This window comes from Mirounga leonina, unplaced genomic scaffold (assembly GCF_011800145.1).
Source record: "Mirounga leonina isolate KUSES-001 unplaced genomic scaffold, KU_Mleo_1.0 Mir_129, whole genome shotgun sequence".
Lineage (NCBI taxonomy): Eukaryota > Metazoa > Chordata > Mammalia > Carnivora > Phocidae > Mirounga > Mirounga leonina.
This window is the reverse complement of record NW_023270323.1, coordinates 46,421,753-46,449,391: the sequence shown is the minus strand read 5'-3', so window position 1 is coordinate 46,449,391 and position 27,639 is coordinate 46,421,753. Positions and strand designations below refer to the sequence as shown.

General features: G+C 40.4%; 1 protein-coding gene across 5 annotated transcripts in view; it reads right to left on the bottom strand.

Moving 5' to 3' along the window:
* The window catches only part of ATP8A1 (ATPase phospholipid transporting 8A1), a 218,574-nt gene that overhangs the window by 59,114 nt on the left and 131,821 nt on the right, over window positions 1–27,639 (bottom strand). For all 5 annotated transcript variants that reach the window (XM_035005058.1, XM_035005062.1, XM_035005059.1 and 2 more), the window contains 2 exons: window positions 24,557–24,621; window positions 6,728–6,900 (listed from right to left, as the gene is read on the bottom strand). In XM_035005058.1, the coding sequence (XP_034860949.1) occupies window positions 6,728–6,900; window positions 24,557–24,621 (238 nt within the window). The remainder of the gene's footprint in view (window positions 1–6,727; window positions 6,901–24,556; window positions 24,622–27,639) is intronic.

Genomic DNA, 27,639 nt, shown 5'->3' with positions numbered 1-27,639 from the left:
CAAAAATAATTGTCACATGGATTAAAGACCTATATGGAAAACAGAAAGCTGTGAAGTTAACAAAAGAAATATCTGAGAATATCTTTATGAGTGGGAAGTTCTTACTAATTCAAAAAGCACAAAACATAAAGGGAACAATTGATGGAATCTGACTGTCTTAAGGTCTATGATGGATCACAGCCACCCCCATCATTTACATTTTGTCTAGAGCTGTTTTCATGCTATAATGGCAGAGTTGAGCAGCTATGACAGAGACCGGATAGCCCAGAAAGCCTAAAATATTTACTATCTGGCCCTTTACAAAGAAAGTTTACCCACCTTTGCTCCATGAAATACTTCCTTCCTCTTGGAAAATGCTATCTGGAACCACCTCCTCTTTCATGCCTTAACTTAAAACTTGTTTTATATGCATTTCTTGTCTCTGTGTCTGTTCCCTTGGTAATATGCCTTTTGTTTTCCAAGATCATTTTCCCCTAGGATGCAGTCTCTCCCTTCTCTTGACTCCATGCCCTATAGCTGTTAAACAGTCATGGCTTACATCCTACCTGGTCTTGACTCTTAGAATTCTAGCCTGGCTTAAAATGCCAAGCCTTTAACTTGCCCTAAATGGGATGGCTCAGATGGGTTTATTAGAAAGAAGGTAATCACTAGAAATCTTATGGGTTCAAGGAGACCCAGTTACACCAAAGTAATTCTTCTTTCCTTTCCACACAGGTCAGAAGACAGACAGATTGAAGAAATGTTGTAGGTTACATATATCATGTCCTTAACAAACTGGAAAATGAAGTCCTTTATTCTATCACCATAGAACTGAAGGAGAACTGCACGTAATCTATTAGGTAGATTTGTTGTTGTTGTTGTTTTTTAAGATTTTATTTATTTGAGAGCGAGAGAATGAGAGAGAGAGCACATGAGATGGGAGAGGGTCAGAGGGAGAAGTAGACTCCCTGCTGAGCAGGGAGGCCCATGCGGGACTCGATCCAGGGACTCCAGGATCGTGACCTGAGCCGAAGGCAGTCGCTTAACCAACTGAGCCACCCAGGCGCTCATAGGTGGATTTGTTTTTGACTGAAGAATACGTTAGAGTGCTGACTTATTGATTTATGTAAAGCTTTAGGGAGGCCTTGCTGGGAAGCTGCAGAGTCTGTACTTAAAATTGCTGAACAGAAAAGCATCATCAAGAATTTGGACGTAGTTATGGAAGATATATACACTTATTCCAAGTTAGCAAGATAGAAAACAGAAAAAGACTGAAATGAATAAGATACCATTTAAGGGGCATGATCATGGAAATCAAGATAACAGTTACTCTTGGGAGGATAATAACGCTAAAGGGAGCACGAGGGGGCTTCTGAGGTGCTGGTCATGCTCAGGTACTTGACACAGGAGTGTATTCGCTTTATGAAAATTCACTAAGTTGCGTGCTTATACTTCATGTACTTTCCAGTACAGGTTAACTCTATTTTATTAGAATGATATGATCTGCAATTCTAACTGGTGTGTGTGTGTGTGTGTGTGTGTGTGTTGGGTGATGGCAGTTTATCTAAACTGATCACATCTAAAACTATATAATGTTGAATTGCAGTGGAATTCTCAAGTGTTTAGATTTACCAATCTAAATTTTACTGTCAAATATGGACTTCCCTGGTGGGGACGTGTACATCCTAAGTGGCTAACAGGCTGTAACATGGCCTCACTGCTCCTTTAACATTATTCAGTAGAGAGAGGGCAGCAAATGAGACAGAGACAGGGCTGAACAGCTTATTATATTATGTGAAAGCAAAATATGGCCATTTTATGACGTTATAAAATTTACTCAGGGTGTCCTCTTTTAGCCATACATGTATGAAAGAAATATTCTCTCAACATTTCCAACATTTACTCATGTTTTCTTGGAAGCAAATATGGGGTTGACATTCGTTAACAGTTTGTATGTCTTCTCAAAGCCAAACATCTGCTTGGCATCCGACAGTGTTCACAAGCATTTTTCTTTAAAGGAATGTCTGTGGAGAATTTATGAGCTTCATTTGTGCTTTATAACTACCCTTTAAGTAGAACATTTATTTAGAGAAATCCTTAAAGTTTAAGACAATCCCAGAAGATTCGAGAAGTAGATCTGTCTTGACCCTTTACTTAATGCACTCATGCTATGACAGAAAGTATTCGAAGTGTCCCTTTAGACCTCTTTGAGGAGGACCCGTTGATCAGACCGAGGTGAAAGGTTTTGCCTGGAATGCCACTCCTGAGTGACGACACTCCACGAAGTCAAGTGTTTTTTTATTCACTATGGGGAAAATGGCCTAAAAGGGGGTTAAACTTTGATTAGAGATGTTGCAAGTAGGGAAAAATGCTTACTTCAATTTAACTTCTGCTTTTCAGAAGACATGAGTACATAAATTATGTACGAGAACGGTGATTACTAGACAGTCTAAAAGCTGGAGGCTCTAGGCCAATTTTCAACCAACTGTCACAGAACATAAGTTTCAAAATATGTTTAAACGAAACTGACAACTACAGAAAAAATGTAAAATTCTTTGAAATGCTGGGTTATGTGAACTGATGAGGATCTCAGAAACCACATGCTATTTAACACACAGCAATATTCCACTGCAACACTCCCACCCTCTTCTGGAGGGAATTTTAAAAGAGGTAGAACAGATGCTTCCCCAAATTAACCTGATCCAAGCAGTAGACAGACCCTTCCCAGCGGAGAGTGGCCCACAGAAGTAGGGTTTGTCCAGAAAGTGAAAGACCTAGGAGGGGGTCCTCTGGCCCAGAAACTTTCAAGCTGGAAGGAAATTACCAAGGAAGGGTGCGTGTGTGCATGGATCTCCCACCTTTCCATGGCAGAGAAGCCCTACTCTTAGCTGCTTAGACATCCAGGCTCTGTGGAGGATTTGAATAATTGCTGTATGCCAAGCTCTTCATTTTATAGGCCATGAAAACCAAAGCTAGAGAAATTCCATTTGGTATCCAAAGTGCCAGAGAGGTAAAAATTTGAACAAGAATTTCATGAATCCTCAGATAAAATGCCACTTGCTGGAACAGTTCTTGATTTAAGCTGTGCCCATAAATCTCCACAAGTCTTGGAGCAAGCTTTTCCCTCTCCTACCTGTCCAAGAGTTTCAGGGGGTCTGTGAAGCCCCTAAAATGGTGCATTCAGTTTTACCTATTGGTGTGTATGTGTATTTTTTTTTGGAGGGGGGAATGATCCACAACTTTCATGCTCTTCAAAAGTATCTGATCACACCAATGATAACAATTGGTATACCTGAGCAAGGTAAAAGAAGGGCCACAAGGAGATTATGTTTATAACCAGGAAAACTTATCAGAAACTCCTCTGACATTAGATGTGTATTTCCTATGAAACTACTCAGGCTGTACAGTAAGCGGGCACAGAGGTAAAAAACAGAAGCTGCACGGTATCTATAAAAATATACTTGCGGGGCTGATAAAGATAGAGTTCATCTTACTTGTTGGGTTTTACCTCCTTAAAAAAAAAATAAATTACTTGAGGTATAACATGAAACCTTCCTTTTGTAAACCAAAACCAGACTCCAAAGCCCTGAATAATTTTGGAACGAGGGGATTATTTCTGTGTCTGAAGAGTCCCTTCAGAAAGCGGTGGGAAGAGACGTAGTGACTACGGAGAGAACAACGGTTTCTTTCAATTCAGCTGTGGGCTCTGGAGGGAAGAGGCTCATCTCTCTGATGGTGTCAGTTAGGCAAACACTGAAAACTGCCTTCCGCCCTTTATGCTGATCATGTCTGGGACCAAAGTGGCTGCCGGGATCCTGAAGATGGAACTATTATGGAGAGCCTCGTTACCCGTGACGGGAAGGCTTGCCCCTCCGGCTCCCACTCTGCTGTGGCAAAGAGAAGGCTGCAGCAGAGAGCAGACTCGGAATTATGTTCGCGTGAGGACGGACAAAAGATCGGAAAGTGGTCTGAAGGGCATACCCAGAAAGCCAGGCTGAACACAAACAAAGGTGTGAAACAGCACCGTAGTTTGAAGTAGTATTCAGTATTTATCTGGAGTGTCTGATCTACTGGAGTATAAAATAGAGAATTTCCTGGGGCTGGGAAGATGGTAATCCTCTGAGGAGCCTGGAGCGACAATTGCATTTAATGGTAAAGAAAGATACACAGAATTGCCCACCTATTCCTCACCAGTGACAGCAGCATTACCATGGAAATTATACTTCAAGGTCAGTAAGCTAAATGACAAGAAAATGGTCTGTGCCAGGAGTTTAAATGCCAAGAGGCGCCGGGCCAAGGAGGTGCACAGACATAACCCCGGCAAGTGGTACTGATGTAATTATGGGCTTAGAGGAATTCTCAACACCAGCCCGGAAGCTGGACCACAGTCCTTATGAGAAAAGAGAGAGTATGAAGGTAATTAGAGGAAAAAAGCTGAGGAAAGATACTGTACTTAAAAAACACCACCACCACCACCAACAAACCCTAAAATCTCTAAATAAAGCCCGGTGTCGGCATAGGGACCTTCGGGTCCTCGAACACACATAAAACCGGACAGAGGGAGGAAGGGGCCACACACATCTTTATAAGCTCAGTTTCCGAGCTGGGCTGCACGTGCGTGGCAGAGTGTGACTCCCTCCCAGGGGCCCGGGCCTGGAGGAGCCCCGAGGTCCATGTGACTTGTGAGCGTCCAGAACAAGGATCTCGGGAGGGAATTTCACAAGCGCACAACATATTTTTTCTCCCTTGACATCGCTTTCTACTTCTTCTCTCCCTCTGCTATTGTTTAATTTTGTGGTTCCACTTTTTGAAGAATGGTGGGAGGTACTGTGTTAGGCAATGCTCTGAGAATGAGGCTCAGCTGCAGTTACTGCATTATGAAAATCGGCCTCCCACATCTTTCAAAGTAACTGTGATTCTACTTAAATGGAAAAAAAGAAAAGGAGACATGAAGGACAGCAGGCAGGAAGCCGCGCTCACCCTTGTATGTGCAGCATCTCTGTCCAGCACGCAGTAGGTCCCGCGCAGGTGCTGACTCAGGGAACAGATCACTGTATCTAAGTAGCTCTGGATTCCATTTGGTTTTGAAACAGGAGCCAACCCTCACAGCACTTACTGTGCTTTTGAGCAAGCTTTTGTTGATCTTTGTGATCCCATTAGTGAAAGTGACTAAACAACCAGATCTGGCACACAATTATCCTAATGGAAGTGTGTCAGAGTTGAACATTCCTAAGACTTGGTCAAGAGATTAGCAAGGAATCAAGAAAAGTCCCTGGAAAAGCAGATTTTAAAAAAGCATATTGATGATATCAAAATGCAAATGAGATCATCAAGATAATTTCCAATTCTTTTTTCATGATTAAGCAGAGAACCTGATTATTACTGATATTAAATATGTTGTACAGGGGTGCCTGGGTGGCTCAGTCGGTTAAGCGTCTGCCTTTGGCTCAGGTCACGATCCCAGGGTCCTGGGATCAAGTCCCGCATTGGGCTCCCTGCTCAGCGGGGAGCCTGCTTCTCCCTCTCCCTCTGCAGCTCCCTCTGCTTGTGTTCTCTCTGTAAAATAAATAAAATCTTTAAAAAAAAAAGTGTGTACAATAGGCTCTCCAAGAGCTCTATAGTAACGTTTATTAATACATACTACAGTGAAGAAAAATAAATGACTAAAATAATACGGTTCCTAGAATAAGCAATTTTTAATTCTGAGTATACAATTTTATAGGTTGAAATGATGCTTTATAAAAGGTAATTATTAAATTTGGTTTAAATTATATTTCACAAAGTATGTTCCAATGGAAATTTAGGAAATACCTACAAGGAACGGCTTATAAACGTGGAGACAAATTATATACAGGATATTTAAGTGAATAAGCCCAGACAAAAAGGGTTCAAAAAGCATAATATTCTTTTAGTAGTAAATATATTTTTTAAGATAATAATAAAAGCAAATAAAAAAATTTTAACAATAATGTTAAAAGAATAAATTCTGGGAAATTCTTCAGAAGCCCTGCTAAGATTTCATCTCCCTGGGGAGGGAGAAAGCTGCTGGAGATGTTACCAACCGGTAAGATTCTTAGTAAGTTGACAGCAAAGAGGAAAATCCTTAGGTTTCACAGTGAAGACAGTGGGCAGAGTCATGAACACACTTGAAATTTTAGGAAGACCTAGTGTGAACAATTTCGACAAAGATACAGGGAAGATTCTTTGACGAGAAGTTCAGGGAGGACTAGAGCTAAATAGTTTATAAAAATGTAGTTCTATGGAGTAAGCCTGGATAACTTAAAACAGATTCTAATTTAGGAAATGGGGCAATATTACAAATTACAGGAAACAGGAATGTATAGTCAAGAAACAGTCTTCAGGAAAATGACTCAGCACCTCCCGCCATGTCATTCCCTAAAGTTAAGTCCTCCAAGCAGGAGCCAAGACTGATGTGCAGAAAACAGAACTGTTACAGAAAAAACCCTAGATGGAAATGAGGGAAATAACCCAATTGGAACACAGGAGATGGCAACAAACCTGCTGATTTGAATTATGAACAATAATTACTCATGATCAGTAGGACTCACCTAAAAAATCTCTGCTACTAAATTGTATTCCATGTTGTGAACCTTGAGTCTTGAGTGAGTGAAATAATAACCTGACAGTGACAAATTCTGGATAGAATAACTTCAAGGAAGTTTACAAATTAAGAACTTAGGATCGAGGTGCTGTTTAGTGAAATCTGACAATATTAAGGAGAGCTTACCTGCAGCAAATTACAGCTTTGCACGACAAAGCTAAGTCCAGGAAATACTGTCTTACTCCAAAAGTTAAGGCGTACTTGAGGGTCTTCCCATCAATTATAAGAGCAAAATCATTCTCTTTTCGAAGAGCATCACCAAGGGTAGTGCAGTGGCGACTAAGAGTTTCCCTCGTTGCCTGTAAAATCAAACAAAAACACCCGCAACGTTTACTTCCATTTGTTCTACTAAGATGCCTTAAGGATGTTCAGCAACTACATTTAGTTATTCTTAGTGCTTTTATATTTTAAATTGCTTTCACATAATTCTACTCATTTTATTCTCACAAAAGTCCCTCAAAGGAGATTGGACAAATGTTATCAGAAAAAATAAATTACTCTATTAAACTCACACACCTGTGCCTACCAGGGCTGGGATTACAAATCACTGATTCCTCTGCGAGCTTTGCTCTTTATTCTAACCACACAATCACAATCCTGCAAGAATATTTTCAGTAAATTATCTTATTACAAAACAATAACATTGTCCTAATTTATGAACTAGTCAAAACTGTTTAGCCATGAATCCAGGGGAAAAGTTGAAGAATGTCATTTAAATAACTTATAGGTGTTTTTTCAGAATTCCTCAATGCTATTGCAACTTAATGCCCAGTAACCAAGAGAGGGACATGCAGTATTTGTAATCTCTTGCCACTTCATGAATTGGTTTCTATAAACTTCAATCATAATTTCATGATGCTGTACTTCAGTTGGGGATGGGGACACCTGGCTTGGTAATCTTGATGGATCAAATAGAAGAACCCCTTCCATCAATGAAGAGTTCACTTTCAGGCAAAATAAAAACATTCAGTATCAAGGAGAGCTTTGTTCACCTCAACTATACAGAAGGGTTGTATTTATCTCCCTCTATCAAGAACTGCTTTCCCAGTTCTTCAAAGGCAAAAAGTTGCAAGATATTTAGGTTTTCTCCCCAGATCCTGTAGACTCTTCCTATAACCTAATGGGGCCAGCTTTCTGTTTTACAAAAGCCCAAACACTGTGGAGAAACAGAACACTGGCTCTGCACAGGGAAACATAAGGAATGATTCCTCTCCTACTGGAGTTTTGTTCTGAATGCTAATATCTGAGTCTGCAGTTATTTATGTAATAGATACAAATATATATATATATGTATATATATATTTATATAATAAAATATACCTATAATAAAAATACTTAATAATTTTTATTATATTCATGGGAGATATAATTATTGTTCCAATTTAAGAGTGTTACTTCAGTTGCATTCACGAAGAGGGAAGCAAAGGCAGAGGTAATTAAAATTTTTATTGGAGATTTTTGAAGGTGTTTCTGCATTCGTATTCAAATGTGGTTCACACTGTGTTCTGGAATTTCAGAATCCGTTTATCAGAATAATAGAACCATGTTGTACCATAAAGTCTGCCTGCCCAAATTTCCTAATACTGGACCGTTGCTTAATGCCTCCCCTGGCCCCCATTACCCACAGTGACACTAAGGACCACCATATAGCAGCGTTCTTTGCAAAATTTTCTGTTTACACTTTACACTGGGAGGAAGGAGCTGTTTGAATTTATAGGCCTCACCCTCCTATTTCCTGCTAAAACATTTTGGCCCAAGAGCACTTAAGAAAAGAAGGGGAAAATGTCAGAAAAATTCTGCAAATGAAATCTACTAATGACAATTTACAGTAGATTACTCTAGATTGTCTTAAAAGCAAATTTGCAAAGATGAGATGAACAAACAAGTAAATGAATGAACTGATAAAAAAAAGGTAACATAAAATAAAATATTTAGCACATACCACATACCAGGCATGGCTCTTAGGGCCACACATACAATGCGTTTCAGTTAACACGTGTTACGACCCTATGCGGGAGGCATCACTGTGAGCCCCATTCTGCCGATGAGAAACAGGAGACAGGACTGAGGTTCCTTGCCCACGAACACTTGGCCACGAAGTGGTGAAATCAAACTCAGAATTAAATTTCTGTGCTAGCTTGTCTTTCTCCGCATAATCCAGGAAAAGTACCAGGCAGAGCAAATTATAAATGGAATGCCCACACCAGTCCCTCTGCTGTTTCCCTAGAGCCCTCATCATCTGTCTCTCATCTCATCTTTACTGCCAACAGAGATTTCTCTTTATAAAACAAATTTAGAACACAAACCACGGCTCTTCTTGCTCTAAAAATTTGTCTATGGCTTCCTACCATTTATACAAGAAAGCCCCAACTCTTTAGAACGGCAATTAAAGCTCTCCACAATCGAGGCCCAACTAATTCTCATTCATATTTCCCTTCACAATCTTGACCTCTTTCTGCCCTCTCTGGAATCCCCTTCCCTGCAGAGTTAGTCTACCACCTTCTAAACCAAGCTTACCCGCCAAGCCCTCCCAGACTCACTACATGCGGCCAAGCATAACTCACTCTAGGCCAGAAAGGCCCTCGGTTCGTCCAAGGGAGAGACCACGTCTGCCCCATTTCTCAGCAACAAACACAGTGCCCAAGATGACAAATGCTTGGGAATTATCAATGTATCGAATGAGAGCACAGATCAATTCTGAGTTCACCCTCCTGGTGGCTCTCCAATTCCCTGTCTGTTCTTACTTCTGATATGAGTGAGTGAATGATGGTGTGTGTGTGTGTGCGTGAGAGAGAGAGAGAGAGAGAGAGAGAGAGAGAGAGAGAACAAGACTGAAAGTCAAGGGACCTGTGAGCTGGGCAAGCTCCAGCATTAAGCGCACCCTTGGGACGTGGTCCTGTGCGCCCCACTCTCTCTCCTTTTGAAGGTGTTCTCTGACACCTTGAAATTGGTTGAGAACTCTTATTTGTAGCATCAGTACCCCTGGGTTTCCTTGGTGATTATCACAGGTCTTCGGCAAATCAGAAGGTGTTAGGAAATGTAACAGAGGTAACATTTCAGAAGGGAGGTCAAAAATGTCCCCTCGCCCCGTGAATTCTCCAGCCCACCCACCTAGAGTGCAAGGTAACAACAACAACAAAGCTGCAAACATTTTCTTATTTTAGTTTATAGCTTTCTTTTGTAAGTAGCTCTGTTGTTGACTGTGTGTTGCCAGTTACAAGTTATATTTTTCTCTTATTTATACTGCCAGCAGTATTTTAAAATTATTTTATTTATGAAGGTTTATTGCTTCTCCCCTAAGCCTAGAAGCCATACTTTATGGCCATATTGCATTGAAGCTTATCTCCTGTAGCTAGAAATAAATTTATTACTATATTAGCTGTTGCTCTGTTTTCTTTTTGGCTACCGAAGGGGGAAATGTTTAAACGTTTAAACTTAGTGACATGTGAAAGTGAAAATATATAAAGGAGAAGCTAAATCAGAAAAAGGATAAAAGACCATAGAGTAGAACAAAATAAAACTCTGTATCTCCTTATTCTACACAGTCTTATTTGTGAGCTGAAAGAGAAGGCGCATGTGTTGCCCTAATCAGAGACGGTCTGAAGTAAAGGCAACCTGGGGACCCAGACAGGCGAGGGGCAAGGCAGGGGTCCAGGTCCCTTACCAGGCAGCCATCCAGGTAAGGGAGGGAAAGTGGGGTTTGTTTGTGCCGTCCCTAACCTGCATCCCATGTGGACATTCCAGTCAATCATTCAGCTCAACTCTGCCTACCCACAGCCCTGCACGTAGCCAGTGCTCATTAGACGCTCTTAGCCCCTGGACCTCCTGCCATGTTTCCTGCCTTGCCAATTCACAGTTCAGGCCACGACCAACATTCGCCTCGGTTCTTAGTCTCCACAACACAGAAGGAAAAAACCACCTCACCATGTGGACAGGCCCTGTTCCAGCCCTCTTCTCTTGTATGGGTGCCTGTGACCACTGATCTGTACTCTCATCCACGCCCAGTGGATTCCAGTTTCCTACAGGCTGCTCCAGACCTTTTCTTCTCTCCAAGATTCCAAATTCAGCCCTTGTCACTTCAGCAAACATATACCTGCTTTACTGAGAATGTTTATACCGGGAAGAATTCCCTCAACTTTCCTCCCTCAACCTCAAAACTTCCCTTTACTTCTTTCTCCCTAATTCTTGAGGGAGGGGAAGAATGGAGAATTTTTTTTGCCTCTGTCTCCCCCACTTTTCTCTTGCATCTTCATTCTCCCCATTGTCATGATTTGTTTTTCCCTTTTAAGACTACACACTAACAACAGTGAACAAAGAGCCTAACATGGCTCTCTTTCTCCTGAGTCCTCCAGGTACAAGACTACTGCTATCTTTTGGATTTTCCACATACTTGTTTATACTTCTGCAATGGAGCATGATGTACAGTCACTTATCTGTTTCTCTCTCTCTTTCCCTTTGGGACTGAGGCCTCTGATGAAGAAATGAAATAAAAGTGTTGTAATGAGATAGCAAGCAAATTATGAATGATTGCAGAATACCTTGTGGGAAGTTACAATGCTTCTTGTGTGGTCATTTTGAGGACTGTTTTTGCTGACTATAAAACTGCTGTACATCTTGGATAGTCTTTTTTTTTTTTTAAGATTTTATTTTTAAGTAGTCTCTACACCCAACGAGGGGCTCGAATTTACAACCCCAAGATTAAGAGTTGTATGCTTTGGGGCACCAGGGTGGCTCAGTTGGTTAAGCATCTGCCTTTGGCTCAGGTCATGATCCCACAGTCTTGGGATCAAGCCAGGTTACATAACAGTGGGCCAAATAAACAATATTTATTTGGTTTATAAGAAATATCTTTAGAAAAGAAAAAGAAGGGCGCCTGGGTGGTTCAGTTGGTTAAGCGACTGCCTTCGGCTCAGGTCATGATCCTGGAGTCCTGGGATCGAGTCCCGCATCGGGCTCCCTGCTCGGCAGGGAGTCTGCTTCTCCCTCTGACCCTCCTCCCTCTCATGCTCTCTGTCTCTCATTCTCTCTGTCTCAAATAAATAAATAAAATCTTTAAAAGAAAAAGATGCTTGGCAGATAATTAGGTCAGTAGAATTCCTCATAAAGATACCTCTGACCAGAAGCCCTTAAGATGGAGTTCTATTTTAATCTTTAGGGGTAGCCTGGCAAAATAGGTAACATGTTCATATAATATCCTGCAATAAAATAAAATAAAACAATAATCTTTTAAGAAATCAGAGACTTATAGCTTTATGGCAATATTTTTCATTGCTTTTATAGGACTTTTTTGATAAAAACCACACAGGGCATCCTAGACAATGAAATCTGACACAATTATATAGTGAAATAAATTGAAAGCCCTGATTTGTTTGGAAAGTATAGCAGGCAACATGTCACTTTCATTTTGACAAAAACCCTGCTTGGAATAGTCTGAAGAACCCAGAGGCCAGATGTGCAAAGAATATGTTAGGCCACTTAAGAACTATGTTTTTGATGGCCCCAAGTGTCATGTTGCAGAAAGCACCTGCATAAAAATGGCCCTTTGCAGCTCCTAGCCTTTGTTTTTTTTCCCCCCTGATTCCTCTCAGAGATTTATAGTACAAGTAGTCTTACTTGAGAACATATCCAAGGAACACCCTCATAGAGAACGTGGAAGAATCCCTAAGGAGAGGAAAATAAGAACCTTTAGCCTCTGACTAGAAGACTAGTTAGCCAAGTCTAACCAGCAGAGACGAGGTAAAGATTACAGATAAGTAATCCAACATGTAACACCTAACGGTGGTGGCTTCCCTGCCTTGCTCCAGGCTGCAGTGACTTACAGTGACCGGATCACCTATCTCTACCCCAAACGGTCTCGTCGGCAAGGCTAAGCACAGATGGCAAGAGTTAAAGGAAAGAAGGATACTTATTTATTCCAAATTATATGTTGGTGTTTGGGTCTGAATACAAACAAGCACTAGGCATTTATATTTCTTCCTGGGAATCTGTTATAATAGGTGCAGGTCAAATGATAAACATCTGTTTTAAGGAAAATTCTAGTCCCAGAAAGGAAAAACTAATATATCAAGATTCTGAATTACCCTTTGACTTTCAGTTATTTAACAATGTATTTCATTGTTCTTGGATTTATTCTTTTCCTTCATGAGTTCATCACCAGTTAAGTGCAATAAGCATACAATTGGGGCTAATGATGAATCACTTTGGGGAGACGCACAACTCCCATCCTTGTCAGATGGACTGAAGTTTATGAAACCTCTACTTCTGACTTTAGCGTAAGTCCCACAGGTGTCTGTTTTCACTTACTTTCCGTAAAAAGGGCAAAATGCAACACAATGCTCCAGGAAGACACCTGCAGGAATTTTGTGGAACAAAGATGGGGACTCTGCTAAAACAAGCTAACTCACTGGAGGCTGAGCCACTGTAAAATCGCTCTTCAGAACTTGTCAGCTGATGTGCAAAGTCACCAACCGATGCAGAGAAAGCAGGCATCAATGTACAACGTGCAAATGCGTGGCTGTATAAAAGCGGGCTGTTGAAGTTAGAAGTCAAGGGTGGCCATGAAGGTTCACACGACGCTTCTTGGCACTGGTAATATTTGAAGCCAGATGAAGAAGCCACATCACAAAGAACTAAAGTCCCAGAAGCTAGGAGGCAACACTATGGTATCAGAATGGCCCTGCTCTGCCATTTATGGACATCTTTATTCAGGCGGGTTACTTAACTTCTTGGAGTCAAAATTTTCTCATTCATAAGACTGGGTTAATGTCTGTTTTGTAGGGTTACTGTGGGCTAAATAACTCCTTTACTTGTGAGGCAAGTGCCCTGCCCAGCGCTTGGCTCAGAACTGACATCCAAGAAAGACTAGTTCTTTCCCATCTTCTGACATTAGGTTTAACAGAGGTACCCACATCTGATAAAGAAGGATCTGTAAAGTGTCAAATACTGTAAACAGTGGTACAATTCAAGTGGTACCATGGAGAGAATTTTAAGTTTCCTTTTGAAATCTCCCATTGGCAATTTATTTCAACCCACCTTTTGATTGTTAACACTCAACTCTACCAGCTACTTCTACTACATAAGAAGTATCTGGAAACCTGCCTTCCCTTCAACTCTAGAAAAGTTAGCATCATCTCTTCTCATACAGCATATAGTTGTTGGTACATGGTGGGAAGACACATATTTATATAACTAGACTAGACTGCTTTTCTTTCTCTCTTAATTTCTGTCTCCAAACTGACACAAGTCTTGAGTGGAAAATAACTTGAAAGTTATAAACTGGTTTGGTGTTTTTCTCTATTTTTTTTTATATAGATGACCACATCAATGTATATGTTAGACTTTAAGCTTCCACAAAGAATGTAAAATTATATATATGTAAAGTTACATGTGATAGCCTTGCACACGCAAACGAGCGCTTCATAAATACTAGGTTTAAAATCAGTAATGATAAAGAAAACACAGAGGCCATGTTTTGTTGGCATGTTCTTCAGATACAACACCATAACTTAACTTCACAGATACTGATTGTTTTTAATAGCAGAAAAATAAATATTCACTGGGTGTGTGTGTGTGTGTGTGTGTGAATATCTAACTTGCTTAAGGTCTACCTTTTGAAACCCATTATAAGTTAATTCAAAATGTCAAAAAAGAGGACATACATAAGAATCTTTAACACATATTTTACTAGCTGTTTTTGAGGTTTGTGGCCCCACCTCATCCTCATTTAAGCCATGAGGTATTTACAAATTTATGGTCCAATAACATTTCATTCTTTCTCTACTTTTACACTCCCCAAATGTTCACACCCTAAAATTACAAATTAACAGAACATTCCAAGGACATTCTTAATAATACATTATGACCATATCAAGTATGGACAATGTTAGCAAGTTCTTAAAAGAGTGAGTTATGACTCCCATTATAGCAATGTGGATAAACCGCTGGGTATTACTTGTTTTTCGACAATGTGTCATTGATTCAGTGGAACACTGACATTCCATGTGTGCCTGTGTAACACACATACCCACTCTTCCATCGGCTAGTGCAGGCGGCAGAAAGTTGTAAAAAATGTATGCCTGAGCGTAGAGAGAAACTACATTTATACATAATTGGTCCATTTAGTATTCATTCCAGTAGGATCACCAGCTTTCTTGGACATAGTTTTTGACGAAAAAGCTTTGGTGTTTTTAAACTCCCAGACTATACAAGAACATAACCTTAAAAAACATATTCATGTAGAACCAAACTAATATAGAGTAATTTTTCTAAAGTGGATAGGGCAGACAGAAGGTGAAATCATTAAAAACATATGGTCCAAGGGGTCCTCCCAAACAGCTTAGTGGAAGGCAGCCAAGGGAATGCATTTAATCAATACATATTGCTAAATATAATGAAGAGGGGAAAAAGACTAAAAAAAAAAAAAATTCCCATGCTTTGCTGATACATAGATATGGGCTTTCCAGGGTGGGAGTTACGTATAAAACACTGTAACTGAGGAAACAGTCCAATATCCCAGTAGGGTCATGCCATCAGAAAGGTCAAGGGTTACAAAATGGAGGAAGGTTAAGAAGAGGAAGCTGTAGTGCTGGATAAATTGCTCTTGGCCCCTGGGCAGAGGTTTGGGATGTGGGATTATGATAGGTTCCATCAGGCAAATAACTCCTCATGAGGCATCTAGTCTCACTTGGGCTACACTAGAGAGAGGCAGAGAAGTGTGGACTCTGGGTCCGAGGCTCTCTTTCAGTGTTGGGGTAGGGGCACGTAGCAAAAGAGAAACAAATCCAGAGAAAGGAAGGAAGAGTGAAGTAGGGGATATAATTATATAATTTAAGTAGTTTTGTGGATAAAGGCTTTTACCCAAGCTCTCATGGTAATTATTTTAAACCACCACAGAAAGCCTCCTAAACACTTATTTTGAGCTTGGTATTAAATATTCTCTGGTGGCGGCAGGGACCCAAACGCTGAGAAGAAGGAATTCTAGAGGAACTAGGTCGGCAGACGTCCAGTCTCTCAGACTGCCTTCGATTCCGCCAGGAAGAGCCTGCTCAGAATATATAGCTGTTTTTTTTTTTTTTGAAAATAATCAAATTACCAAATCAATGGTTTGGAGAACGTAAAAACCCGGGGCCTGTGAGAAACTGTTACCTCACAAAGAAAGCTAATGTTGGGCCCTTTTTCCTAATGCTTTGAATTAATTAGCGTTAGGAATGCAGAAGGCTGTATTTTCTCAGGGCAAATCCCAAATGCACGCCCTTTCCATTATTTCACATGGACATTCAATAAAATCTTACGTACAATTGTTGTAGTAGTAAAATGAAACGAATCCAATAAATGCAAGATGCCCAAACACCACCGTTTTCCAGAAGGGCATCCCTCTCTCAGCTGCTTGTGTAGTTCGTGGTGGTGAGTGGGAAAGGAGGGAGAGACGACGTAGAAAACGTGGGGGGTGCCTCCCAGAAAGCCTCCTTTTGTGACGGAGTCTCTGCTGCTACTGGAAAAGGTATGGTTATTTAAAAACAAAAAAGAAAAATGGATCGTTTTGGACTCAGAGTGACCTACGTCGAAGTTTAGGATTCTGCACTCGCCGGCTGCATCAACTCGAAGTCTCTATCTGCAAGCGAGACAAACAGCCCCAGCCCCAGGGGAGCAGAGACTCATGTACACACAAACGCCTGGCACACAGTAGGTTTCCTCTCAACTGCCGATTTGATGGCACGATGACTCATCAGGAGAAATGGGTGGCAGAGGTGCAAAAAAGCCACAAGGCATGGCTTGCTCTGCTCAGAAACGTCAACAAGCTCTGGGGAGAGGGCAGATAGACTGGCGAGGAAGCATTTATCTGTAATTCTAGGACTCAGGGGGCTCTTGGAGGAGTTCAGATGTTCAGCCAAGAAAAGAAGAAAGAAAAGAGAGAAGAGAGAGATAAAGAATATTCAGGCTTGCGGGTAGGAAGAATTTCTCAAAACAGAATTACTATGAATTTGTGAACAACTTCACTTAGGGTTCTGCACACCAGCCAAGATGACTGAATTTTGTTTAAGGAAAGGGGGCACATTGAGTTTTTATGAGACCAAACAATTGTGTTTGATGGAACCCTTTCAACCACATCCTTTGGCTTTGTGGCAGGCGGCATCTTAAATCAGAGGAAAAGAGAACAGATTATTTGTTCATACGCTATTTTCATTTTTTGTAACGTTTACTTTTTTTTTTTTTTTTTACTAACTCATTTCTTCCACATGGAACAAAGTTGGCTTTCTTCGCTGAGAGCTACTTGGAGTAAGTAGTGTGCTGGACACTATTTGAACAATCGTCCTGCTGTGGGACATTAGAAAAAACTAACTTTGCTTCTGATAGGGATATATTAACACCTGAAAAGTTAAACTAAGATCTTAACATTTTCAGGCCAAAAAGCTGAAACAGCTTTGCTAACGGTAAAAGAAAATTCACAGTCCCACAGCTCCCATGTTGGCAGTGGAGGCAAATTCAGTGAGGTTTAAAACCTGCCTGAACTATTTTTCAAAGCAATACAAAATGTATTGTAATGGACTCATGGGACACATCAAGACAAAACCTGAAGTGGCCCCACGTCTCTTTTCTCCCCCTCCTTTTCTGGAGTCAAGTCAATAACTTGCTTATTCTGGATTTCTTTCAGAGGCCATTCTACGGTGGCTGGTTCCCCAAACAGTGAGGTTTGTCTGCATAATGCATGTAAGTCGAGCTTAAAAGGATACAGATGACAACCTCACCATTTATGTCATGAATGCCCTGTGAGGGATATTTGAAGCTTACATGGTGTTAGAAAATCAAATTCAGCAAGAAGAAAAAAAAAAAGAACAATCCCATAAAGGGCTTTATTTTACCATGGTGTTGAAAAATATATACTTTCATGCTTGTTAGTATCAAATGCGGTTAACAATTCATTTTCTATAAAATACATCAGTGAGGGAAAACGTTAGTATCCATAATCAAACTTGGGCTGGCTTGGGGTCATATTCTCGAATTCAGCAGAGAAGTTTAAGTAATGAGAAGGGTGGCTGTTTAAAATCACCTCTTTAGAAAAAAGATATCACCTCTTACATTAGCTAGCAATGAGGACCACCCTCCTTGGGAATAATAATGTTAAAAGAAATAATAATGATGATGATTATAATAATGGTCAGTTTTTTTTTAAAAAGCTTACTACATGCTGGCTATTGTCTCTGAGTATTTAGAAGGTACTGTTTAGTTTAATCCTCACAATGTACTCCAGAGATAGATATTATTACTACTTTCGTTTTACAAGAGGAGCGGGCAGCTGAGGCCCAGAACAATCTATTTGCTTACACCCCGGAATCCAAGGACTTCAATACGTCCTCCAATGCCAGTTAGCACCAGAGGTCAAGTTAAAGTTTTAGAATGGGCATAACAGTATCTGCCTACTAATGTTTTTAGGTGTGTGATCATTCCTATGAAGTCCTTAGTCTGGTACCTAGTACAAAAAATAAGCACTTCATAAACATAAGCTAGTGTTTTCTTATGACTGTACAGCAATGCACAGAACCCTGCAGGGATAGTAGGGCTCTCTTTTCACAGAAAGTCAGAAAGCTGCATTTTCCTCTGGGATCCACTCCCTCCTTCCCATATATCAGGTGCTGACTCCTACAAATTAGGCTGAATGTGAATGTCTGTTACAGGAGAGACTACCTAGAAAAACTGCCCAGATGATCTGAAGGAAAGGTAGGCAGGGCTTCTCAGGAGTTAAACTTGTAAACCCTGGAAGCCTTTTGAGTTTGAGCAAAGGAAATTTATTTCTCCAAGCTCTCTACATACACACGTATTTAACCATGATTCCTGTTGATTCAATAAATATACAGTAAATATTTTTCTTCTCTGCCCTTTTTCTGTGTCCTAGGGAAACCAGACAGTAGAAAGGAGAAGGAAAAACAGTAAGAATGGATTTAAGATCCAGCCCTGCCTCTCAGGACAGATCCAACAACTCTCCACATAAAAGAGACCAAGGTTAAGGGCATATTCCACTATAATATAGAGACTCAGGAGGATTGTTCTGGCAGCCACAGAGTTAATGGCTTAAGAAATTATCGTCTCTTCTATCCACCCTCGACTTGACAGATGAGGATAGTGGAATCAGGATGTAGAGAGCTTTTCGTACATTTTGAAAGGCCTTAATTAGACACTGGTTGCTAAAGACAGACTGAGATTCCCTAGTTCTTAGCTCACATTTTTAGACTTTTCCAGTTTTAGCAGACAGATTTTGAACAAATCATGACAAACTAAAGATATGATGTTAGAAGAATCCCTCGGATCCAGGTCACTAAGTGGAAGGGGTTTCTGAGAAGTCTGTGGGCTACTTCCTAGGCATTGCTGAGGAATTACGGGAGAAGTGCCATATACCCTTCGAGCCAGAAATTTGAAATGCCTGCCTTTGCAGACCCTTAAGGAAATGTCTCCTACCAAGAACATAATCAGAACTAATAAAGTGGTTCAAGGTAGCACAATAAAAAAATTATACAAATTACCTAAATGATCAATTTATTACAAATATCTAATAGATTCTCATCAACTTTAGATGATTCTTAATGGTGCTTATCTATGAAATTCTTATTTTCTAAACTTGGAGAAAAACATGATCAAGCTTTCTAAGAAACTCTTTTGTGGACACTGTCAATACTAGACAATAGTTGGTAGGTGATTGGGTGTCAACAGCCTCTGTGTTCTGGACAGTATGTTAGCAGCGGATGTTACTCTTGCTATGAAGGAAGCCAGGAATGGGCAGAGGCAGAAATGCCAGTCAGATTTCCATATCAGATCTGTGCAGCAAGACTTTCATTCTGTATTCTCAACTGTGGTTTGGTTTTTTACGTTTACTTAAAGGTTTTAAACAATGCTGAACAGCCATTAATTTTTCAAGAAGGATAATTTTCTCAAAATGAGAAAATTTAGAAAGCCAAATAACGTTTCTTTTTGACATGAGCACAAAAATTTCTATTACTGTGATTGCCAGGAGAAAGGTTTTCCTATTTGGAAATTGAAGAGCCTCAAATAAAATATTTTACTTGGACAAGTTCAACATAAAAAAGAGAGATTCCGCTTTAAAATGTCAACAGTATTAGGAATATCTTGGTAGAAAATTTGCACAGTTCACAGCAATATGCATCACTTATGCAAAAGAAGATCTACACTTATATCCTGCTTAGAAAAAAATTAGAAGATGGGGAAATAATATATCTTTTGTAATGAAAATGACCATTACACAGAACAACTTGCAAGCTGCTAAATACTATTTTTCTACAAAATTTTATACCATCTCTTTCTTCTATGTGCCAGGCCCTATAGTAACCATACCAGTCCTCTGCCAAGGGTAACATTCTCCTCCCTTTATGGGCAGCAAAACTGGCTCAGAGAAGTTACCTAATTTCAATTTGCCCAGAGTCCCACATTCAGAATAGGGCAGAACTGTACCATTTCATGGAATAATTTGAGTACGCTCATTAAAACTGTCACTTGGTGAAACACACACACACAATCTATTTTCTATTACATTATTTCCTAAGATACTATGTTTCTACTAAGTTTATTACCTAAATGTTAATTATTTGTTTGTGCTGATGGAATGGCAATCCCGTATTTTATCATAATCAGTACAATTTGAACACAGAGGGTGCTTTTCTTTCCCATGACAATGAAAAATAAATAATGGTTTATCTACAGGCATTCTAGCCCATCTAATGATTTGCTTGAAATCTTAGCTGTGGATTTTATGACATAGGATCTGAAGGAGCTATGCAAAGTGATGTTTCCTTTCCTGCTGAGAAGCAAATGAGTGCACCACAGTGGGTCTGACCCCAAACAGCCAGATTTGTAAAGTCACCACTTAACTCCCTGGGAGAAAAACCTTCCCCAGACGGCAGCGAGAGAATGCATGGCAGTGCAGAGCTGGATAAATTAGCATTAATCCATTCAGCCAGGGTTTGCCTATGATCTTCCACATCATGCGGTCACTTGAATTGCTAAGGATCTTTCTAACTGCTCTTAAAATACCAGATAAGATCAATTACTGCTGAATTTACAACTGATACACAACTTTTTTTTTTTTTAAAGGGAAACCCTTAATTTATCATTACTCAGTGACTTAATTCTCAAATATTTCTGGAGTACTTACCATGTGGCGGGCAATCTGCTGGGCACTGATAGAGAATGGTTAACCAAAACAGACAGACATGCACCGTGCTTTCACCGAAATGGACTATTCCCTTGGGAGTCCTACCTGTGTTTGGTCCAGTAGAAATAGGTAATGCAGGGACCCTTTGGGTGTTTATCACTTATGAGTTACTGCCCTGAAACCTTCAAAATGAAAATAAATGCCCTTGTCTTAACAATCATGATGTAGTACACTGAATATTTTTGGCATTTCACTTTTCTTTTTTTCCCTTGAGATTACTATTTCTCTCACTCGATACTCAGAACACATACAGAACGTGTTTATCCCAATTGGAGGAAAATTATGAAACAGATGAAAACAAAAGAAGCATAGCTATCACACCCTCCACGAGATGAAAGCTTACACGCAGACAGAAAGGATCACGTGTCAGATGAAGCATGGCTTGTCATGTGTTTGTGTCAACGTCACAGGTCTTACTCCTGACCTCTTTCAAGCGTCGGAAAAAAGCATCTATTACCTGTAACCCATGTTGCTGACACAGGCCTAAACGTCTCAGGGACTAAGGGAATGCTCCCACGGAGGTTTCTTCAATGTTGTGAACAACTGCAACCCACTCCAGGGGTCACTGGTGCTCCCATTCTCTGTTACCTCCCTGTGATCCTGGTCCGTTGACTGTACCCCACGCCTCCCTGTTCTTCCACACTTGTCTGTGGACAGTTCCTTCTACACATCTTACCTCTTTGAGGAGGCTGATGAAGTTGTTTCCCTTGCCTGGGGAAGCGAATTCTCAAACCTGGCCCAGCATTCCCCAGTTGATCTGAGACCACCTTTCCAGGTTTAACCCGTCTGTCATTTCTTTCCAGTTTCCTCATAAACACTGTGCCATGACTAAATAATTAGGTAGCTCATCTATCCTATCACAGAGCAATTGCTATGGTAATATTGAGAAAAAAAAAGTATAAAGCAGTGTGGATAGAATGCTGTAATTTATGTTCAATAACAAAGTATGTGTGCATAGACATAGCAGAATATCTCTGGACAAACACTTGGAAACTGGAACTGGTGGCCGTTCCTAGGGAGATAAACTGGGTTGCTTGGGTGTAAGGATGGGAGATTCACTTTTTAACACTTGTACTTACCCCTTTCTGTAACTTGAATTTTACCTTATGTGCCTACATTTATTCAAACAAAGAATACTTAAAAAAATTATAACCTTGTGTTCAAGTTCAATGTTGCTCTTTCATGCCCCAAATATACCTTGAACTTACTTGCATAAACTTTCTGCTTCAAGTATTCCTCCATTACTCAACTTCTCACCTCTACCTAACTAAATGCCACTTACTTTAAATACTTCCCTAAGCTTCACAATATTTTCATAGCAAGATAGCTACCTTATTTACATATCTGTTTTGTACTGTTACTTGTATGCATTTTATTTCCCTTATCATCTGTAAGCTTTTGAAGGGCAGGGCTATCACAGTTATAATTTTTCACAACATCGTAACTTGAATAAACCAAAAATTAACAATATGGGTGTAGGGAACAGAGACACTGTGAGCCAAAAGGGGCAGAGTCCACTGAGTGCTTGCTTAGTGGTGTGTTCTCGGGGCTAGCAGAGGCCTACTAGATGAATAAATAAAAAGGAAAGTCTTCCAACCACAGGCTAGGATTTTTTGTTTGTTTGTTTTTTGGTTTGTGTTTTTAGGATTAAAGCATGGTTCACAGGGCACCTGGGTGGCTCAGTTGGTTAAGCGTCTGCCTTTGACTCAGGTCATGATCCCAGGGTCCTAGAACTGAGCCCCACACCAGGCTCCCTGCGCTCAGTGGGGAGCCTGCTTCTCCCTCTCCTTCTGCTGCTCCCCCTGCTTGTGCTCTCTCTGCCAAATAAATAAATAAATAAAATCTTAAAAGAAAATAAAGCATGGTTCACAAACTGTACTTATTACTAAAGATGTGAACAACTTTCATGGTTTCAAAATCATGCATTATTCTTTAGACTACACATTTCTCGAAGGTTTCACCAGAAAGGGAAAAGGATCACAAGGATTGTTTTGAGGACAGATAAGGAAGAGCTCATCATTCCAATTCAAAGATCAGAAGTCAAACACTTCTCAGATGTAATTTCTGTTCTCCACCTGACTTCTAAACATTTGCCTCTTCACCATTCCTTCTATGCACTTGGCCCCTCCACTTCGCCCACATCCTTACTAATAGGTTCTTCTCGGCTCTGCTCTTTGCGTCACTGTGACTATTTTAAGCAGTTGTATAGTCACTCCCCTGTTCTGTCTTCCACCTTAAGTTACAAATAGTCACCTTTACTTTAAAATCCTTACAGGTCATTTGACCTGCATTTTTTTTTTTTTTTTGCTTAACTTCTATTTGACACTGTACACATAACAAATCTTTCCCTCTTTCCCAAATTTAACTTCATGTGATCACAGCCATGAATAAAGGACGTCCTAGGAATCTGTATTTCAGCCCAGAAGTTAGGACATTAAAAAAACAACATGACTTTCCTATAAGAAATGGTGAATTCATGCTGTTTAATAGGTTCTGCAGATTTTTAAAAAAATTTTTTGTTATGTTAATCACCATACATTACATCATTAGTTTTTGATGTAGTGTTCCATGATTCATTGTTTGTGCATAACACCCAGTGCTCCATGCAGAACGTGCCCTCTTTAATACCCACCACCAGGCTAACCCATCCCCCCAGCCCCCATCCCCTCTAGAACCCTCAGTTTGTTTCTCAGAGTCCATAGTCTCTCATGGTTCGTCTCCCCCTCCGATTTCCCCCCTTCACTCTTCCCCTCCCGCTACCTTCTTCTTCTTCTTCTTCTTTTTTTTTTCCTTAACATATATTGCATTATTTGTTTCAGAGGTACAGATCTGTGATTCAACAGTCTTGCACAATTCACAGCGCTCACCATAGCACATACCCTCCCCAATGTCTATCACCCAGCCACCCCATCCCTCCCGCCCCCTGCAGATTTTTTTTTAAAAAGAAACAAAATATATATTAACCCTGGAAGCTAAAGCAGATATTAAATGTTTTATTTATTTATTTAAAAGATTTTATTTATTTATTTGACCGAGAGAAAAACAGCAAGAGAGGGAACACAAGCAGGGGGAGTAGGAGAGGGAGAAGCAGGCTTCCCACTGAGCAGGGAGCCCGATGTGGGGCTCGATCCCAGGACCCTGGGATCATGACCTGAGCCGAAGGCAGACGCTTAACGACTGAGCCACCCAGACGCCCCAGATATTAAATGTTTAATATACAAAATTCCCAGGTAGGGAGTGCCTGTGTGGCTCAGCTGGTTAAGCATCTGCCTTTGGTTTGGGTCATGATCCCAGAGATGGAGCCCCACATCGGGTTCCCTGGTCATTGGGGAGTCTGTTTCTCCCTCTCCCTCTGTTCCTCCCCACCCCCTGTTTATGCTCTCTCTCTCTCTCAAATGAATAAATACAATCTTTAAAAAAGATTCCCAGGTAGATATGAACAAACCACAGTCACTCAGTAACCCCTTGACATAATGCTTTTGTAAAGCAGTTTTGTCTCACACCATCAAGCAAATCATTTAGCAACTTGTTTTAGCTGTCGTGGACACAAAGCTGGAATCTATTTACCTCAACATGGTTCAGAACAGTATACATTATGTTATAGCAGAACAAGAGTGAGAAGTATCTTTTAACCTAAGGAAGATCAAATATTTCCACAGCTATTTGGATATAAAATAAAATACTACAAGATGATTAAGTTATTAAAGGATTTTTTTTTTAAGGATAATTTTACTTACATCAAGAGAGCCTTCATTTATAACAATCATTCCCATATTCTTCCTCAAAAGTTTGCAGGAGTGTCCTATGTCCAAACATAGAGTAGATTAATTGATATCATTCATTTCTCTAAAGAAAAGTAGTGAAGATGTTAAAGCGATAATACTATAAAAACATCTAAATTTTATTTTTAATCTATTTTATTAGATAAAATTAAGGTTTTATCTATTTTATTAGGACTTGATGACAGTCACCTGTTTCCAGGTTTGTAGGAAGTTAAAGAAATGCTCTCATTATTGGAGGGACACAAGGATAACATTTGGTGTGTTAAGGCTGTCTTGATAAACAAGTAGGGAAAGAGAAAGTGGTAATGATTCTCAATGTCCTGAAAACTAACAAATTTATATTGAATATCCTTCATGATGACCAACATGAGGAATAGAAGATAGGCTGATGGTTGTTTCTGGAGAAGGTGCAGGAGGGCTGTCAGACTATCTTTTGGACCACTGATCGCACCACCATCTCCCTGCCCCTGGACTGTGGTCATGTCCTCTATGGTCGTGTCCTTTCTTGCTTTGCCGTACCTGCTGCAGGGCAAAGTCACCCACTGGTTTAACCAACTCTGCCTCCTTGGACCCATCTGTGTATAGCTGAACATGGCTGGAGAAAACAAGCAAGCCCCACTGACTGGTGTTTAAAATATGACCATCACAAGTAAACTAGTATCATCGATACTCCTTTTGTGAGCTCATTTGATACAATGGTTTTATATACCATCTAAACACTGACATTCTGGAACTCAGATCTCCCACTTAGAGCTCTTTCCTAAACTCCAGCCTCTCACATTCCAGCACCTGTGTAACAGCAGATGCTGAGGTACAAAACAGGCAACTCAAACTCAACAGATCCAAAAACAAGACTCTCTATCTCCTCCCAGAAAACCTGCTTCTCCTCAGTCTTCCACATTTTGGTTAATGGCAACTCCATTCTTCAGTCACTATGGCTAAAACTCCTTGGAGTTATGCCTGAGTCCTTTCTTTCTCTCATGCCCTACATCTAATCTATTGGCCAATCCTGTGGGCTCCATCTTTAAAATACATACCTGTTCCAACCATTTCTCACCAGCTTCACTGTTACCACCCAGGATCAAGTCACCACCATGCCTCACCTGGATTAATGCGAGAGCCTCTTCACTGGTCTCCCTGCTTCCACACCGGCTTCCCTTCCAGTCCATTTTCAGCCAGCCTAGTGGCCAGACTGATTGTTTTCACAGGAAAGTCAGTCCACGTCTTTCCTCTGCTCAGAACCAGCCTGTGGTTTCCCACCTCACTCCGACTAAATGCAAAGCCCTCACAAGGGCCTGGGAGGCCTTTCCAACCTAGGCTCTGTTACGCTGCTGGCCTTTTCTCCTACGCTCCCTCTTTGCATTTCTGTCCTTTCCAGAACAGAAGACAGCTTTCTCTAATCATCCAAATGACAAGCTCCCTCCCTCTTCTCTCTTAGGTTGTTTCTCAAACGTCACCATCTCAGTGAGTTCTTCTTGACCTCCTGATTTAAAACTGAATCCTTCTGTGCAATGCACCGTAACCATTTGCTGTATGAATGAATCTCACTATTTTATTCTAGGAAAAGGCCCCAAAGATTATGACCCAAGACTCTAAAAGTTAAATGTTACCAGAAACCACCACCATACTCTTCACAGGAACGGTCATAATGGCTACATGCCCTGAACTATTTTCAGGATCACTTAATTTTCTTCAGATATCACTCTTTGTCACCATATAGTCTCCCTCTATCTGTAGTCATGTTTTCTGTTCAGCATATTTGTCTTTCAGGTCTCCCAACTCTAAAGCATTTTGTATTCTTGTACATCTTCTTTCCATTTGTCTCTAACAACAGTGATAATTTTTATAATCAAAATTAACCGTTTGTGTAGCTTACAGATTTATACTTCTACTAGCTAGTGTCTTTTAAAAAATAATTTTCCTCTAGTACCAGCAATTTACTATAAATCTGTAGTTTTATATTTACAGAATGCTGTGATCACTAAACATTCTAAAAGGAATATTAGGTAAATGTTTCTTAATGATATTTGACAATGACTTTCTAAAAATGTGGTTTCATGTTGTAAACACCTCTCAATGGTTTCTTCAGCTTTGGGAGAGTTTTGGATGTAATTCATATCATGAATATCCAGAGGTTTATCTATGTCAGGGCTGACAGTGTTCAGGCAACCTACTATTACCGAACGTGGACGAAAAAAAAAGAGTGACCTTTTCTTGCATATAACTAGTATATAGTTATATGCGGCCTCACACCAAATACTAACATCCTTCTCAATGAGACCTCTGTTATGGACTGAATTGTGTTCCCCCTGTTTTACACGTTGAAGCCCTAACCCACATAATTTGCAGATTGGGCCTTCAAGAAGTTAGAGTTACGTGAGGTCAGAAGGCGGGTTCCTGAACCAACAGTACTGGGGCCCTTGTAAGAAAAGGAGGAGACACCAGGAGCATGCATCTACAGAGGAGAGGCCAGCTGAGGACGCAGCGGGAAGGTGGCCACTGCAAGCCAGGAAGAGAAGCTTCGGGAAAAGCCAAACCTGCTGACACCTGATTTTGGACTTCCAGCTTCCAGAACTATGAGAAAATAAATTTCTGCTGTTGAACCCACACCATCTCTAGTATGTTGCTATGGCAGCATGAGCTACCTAATAAAATCTCTTTGTGAAAAATGAATTAACTGCAGGATGAATGAAAACTGGCAACCTTCTTACTTCCCATCCCAGAAATAACCTGTGTTCACATAAACTAGTGCTAATACACAAGTGTGCCCTAATCCCAACCTCCAGACGTGCACAGGCAACTGCAGAGATCTTATCTACATGTGTCAATTATGGCTGGGAGGTGGGCGTAGGCAGAGATACAAAGGTAAGAGAGGGTTATTTTGCGGTTACAAGAGCTAAGGTTTGGCTGTATGCACAATCACTGCAAATGTAAAGGGGCACTGGGGCCATAAGTAAATAGAGAAGCCCAATAATATTACAAATACGGAAATCTTACAAAACCCAATCTTTCAGATCTTGAAATCCCTCAAATTTATC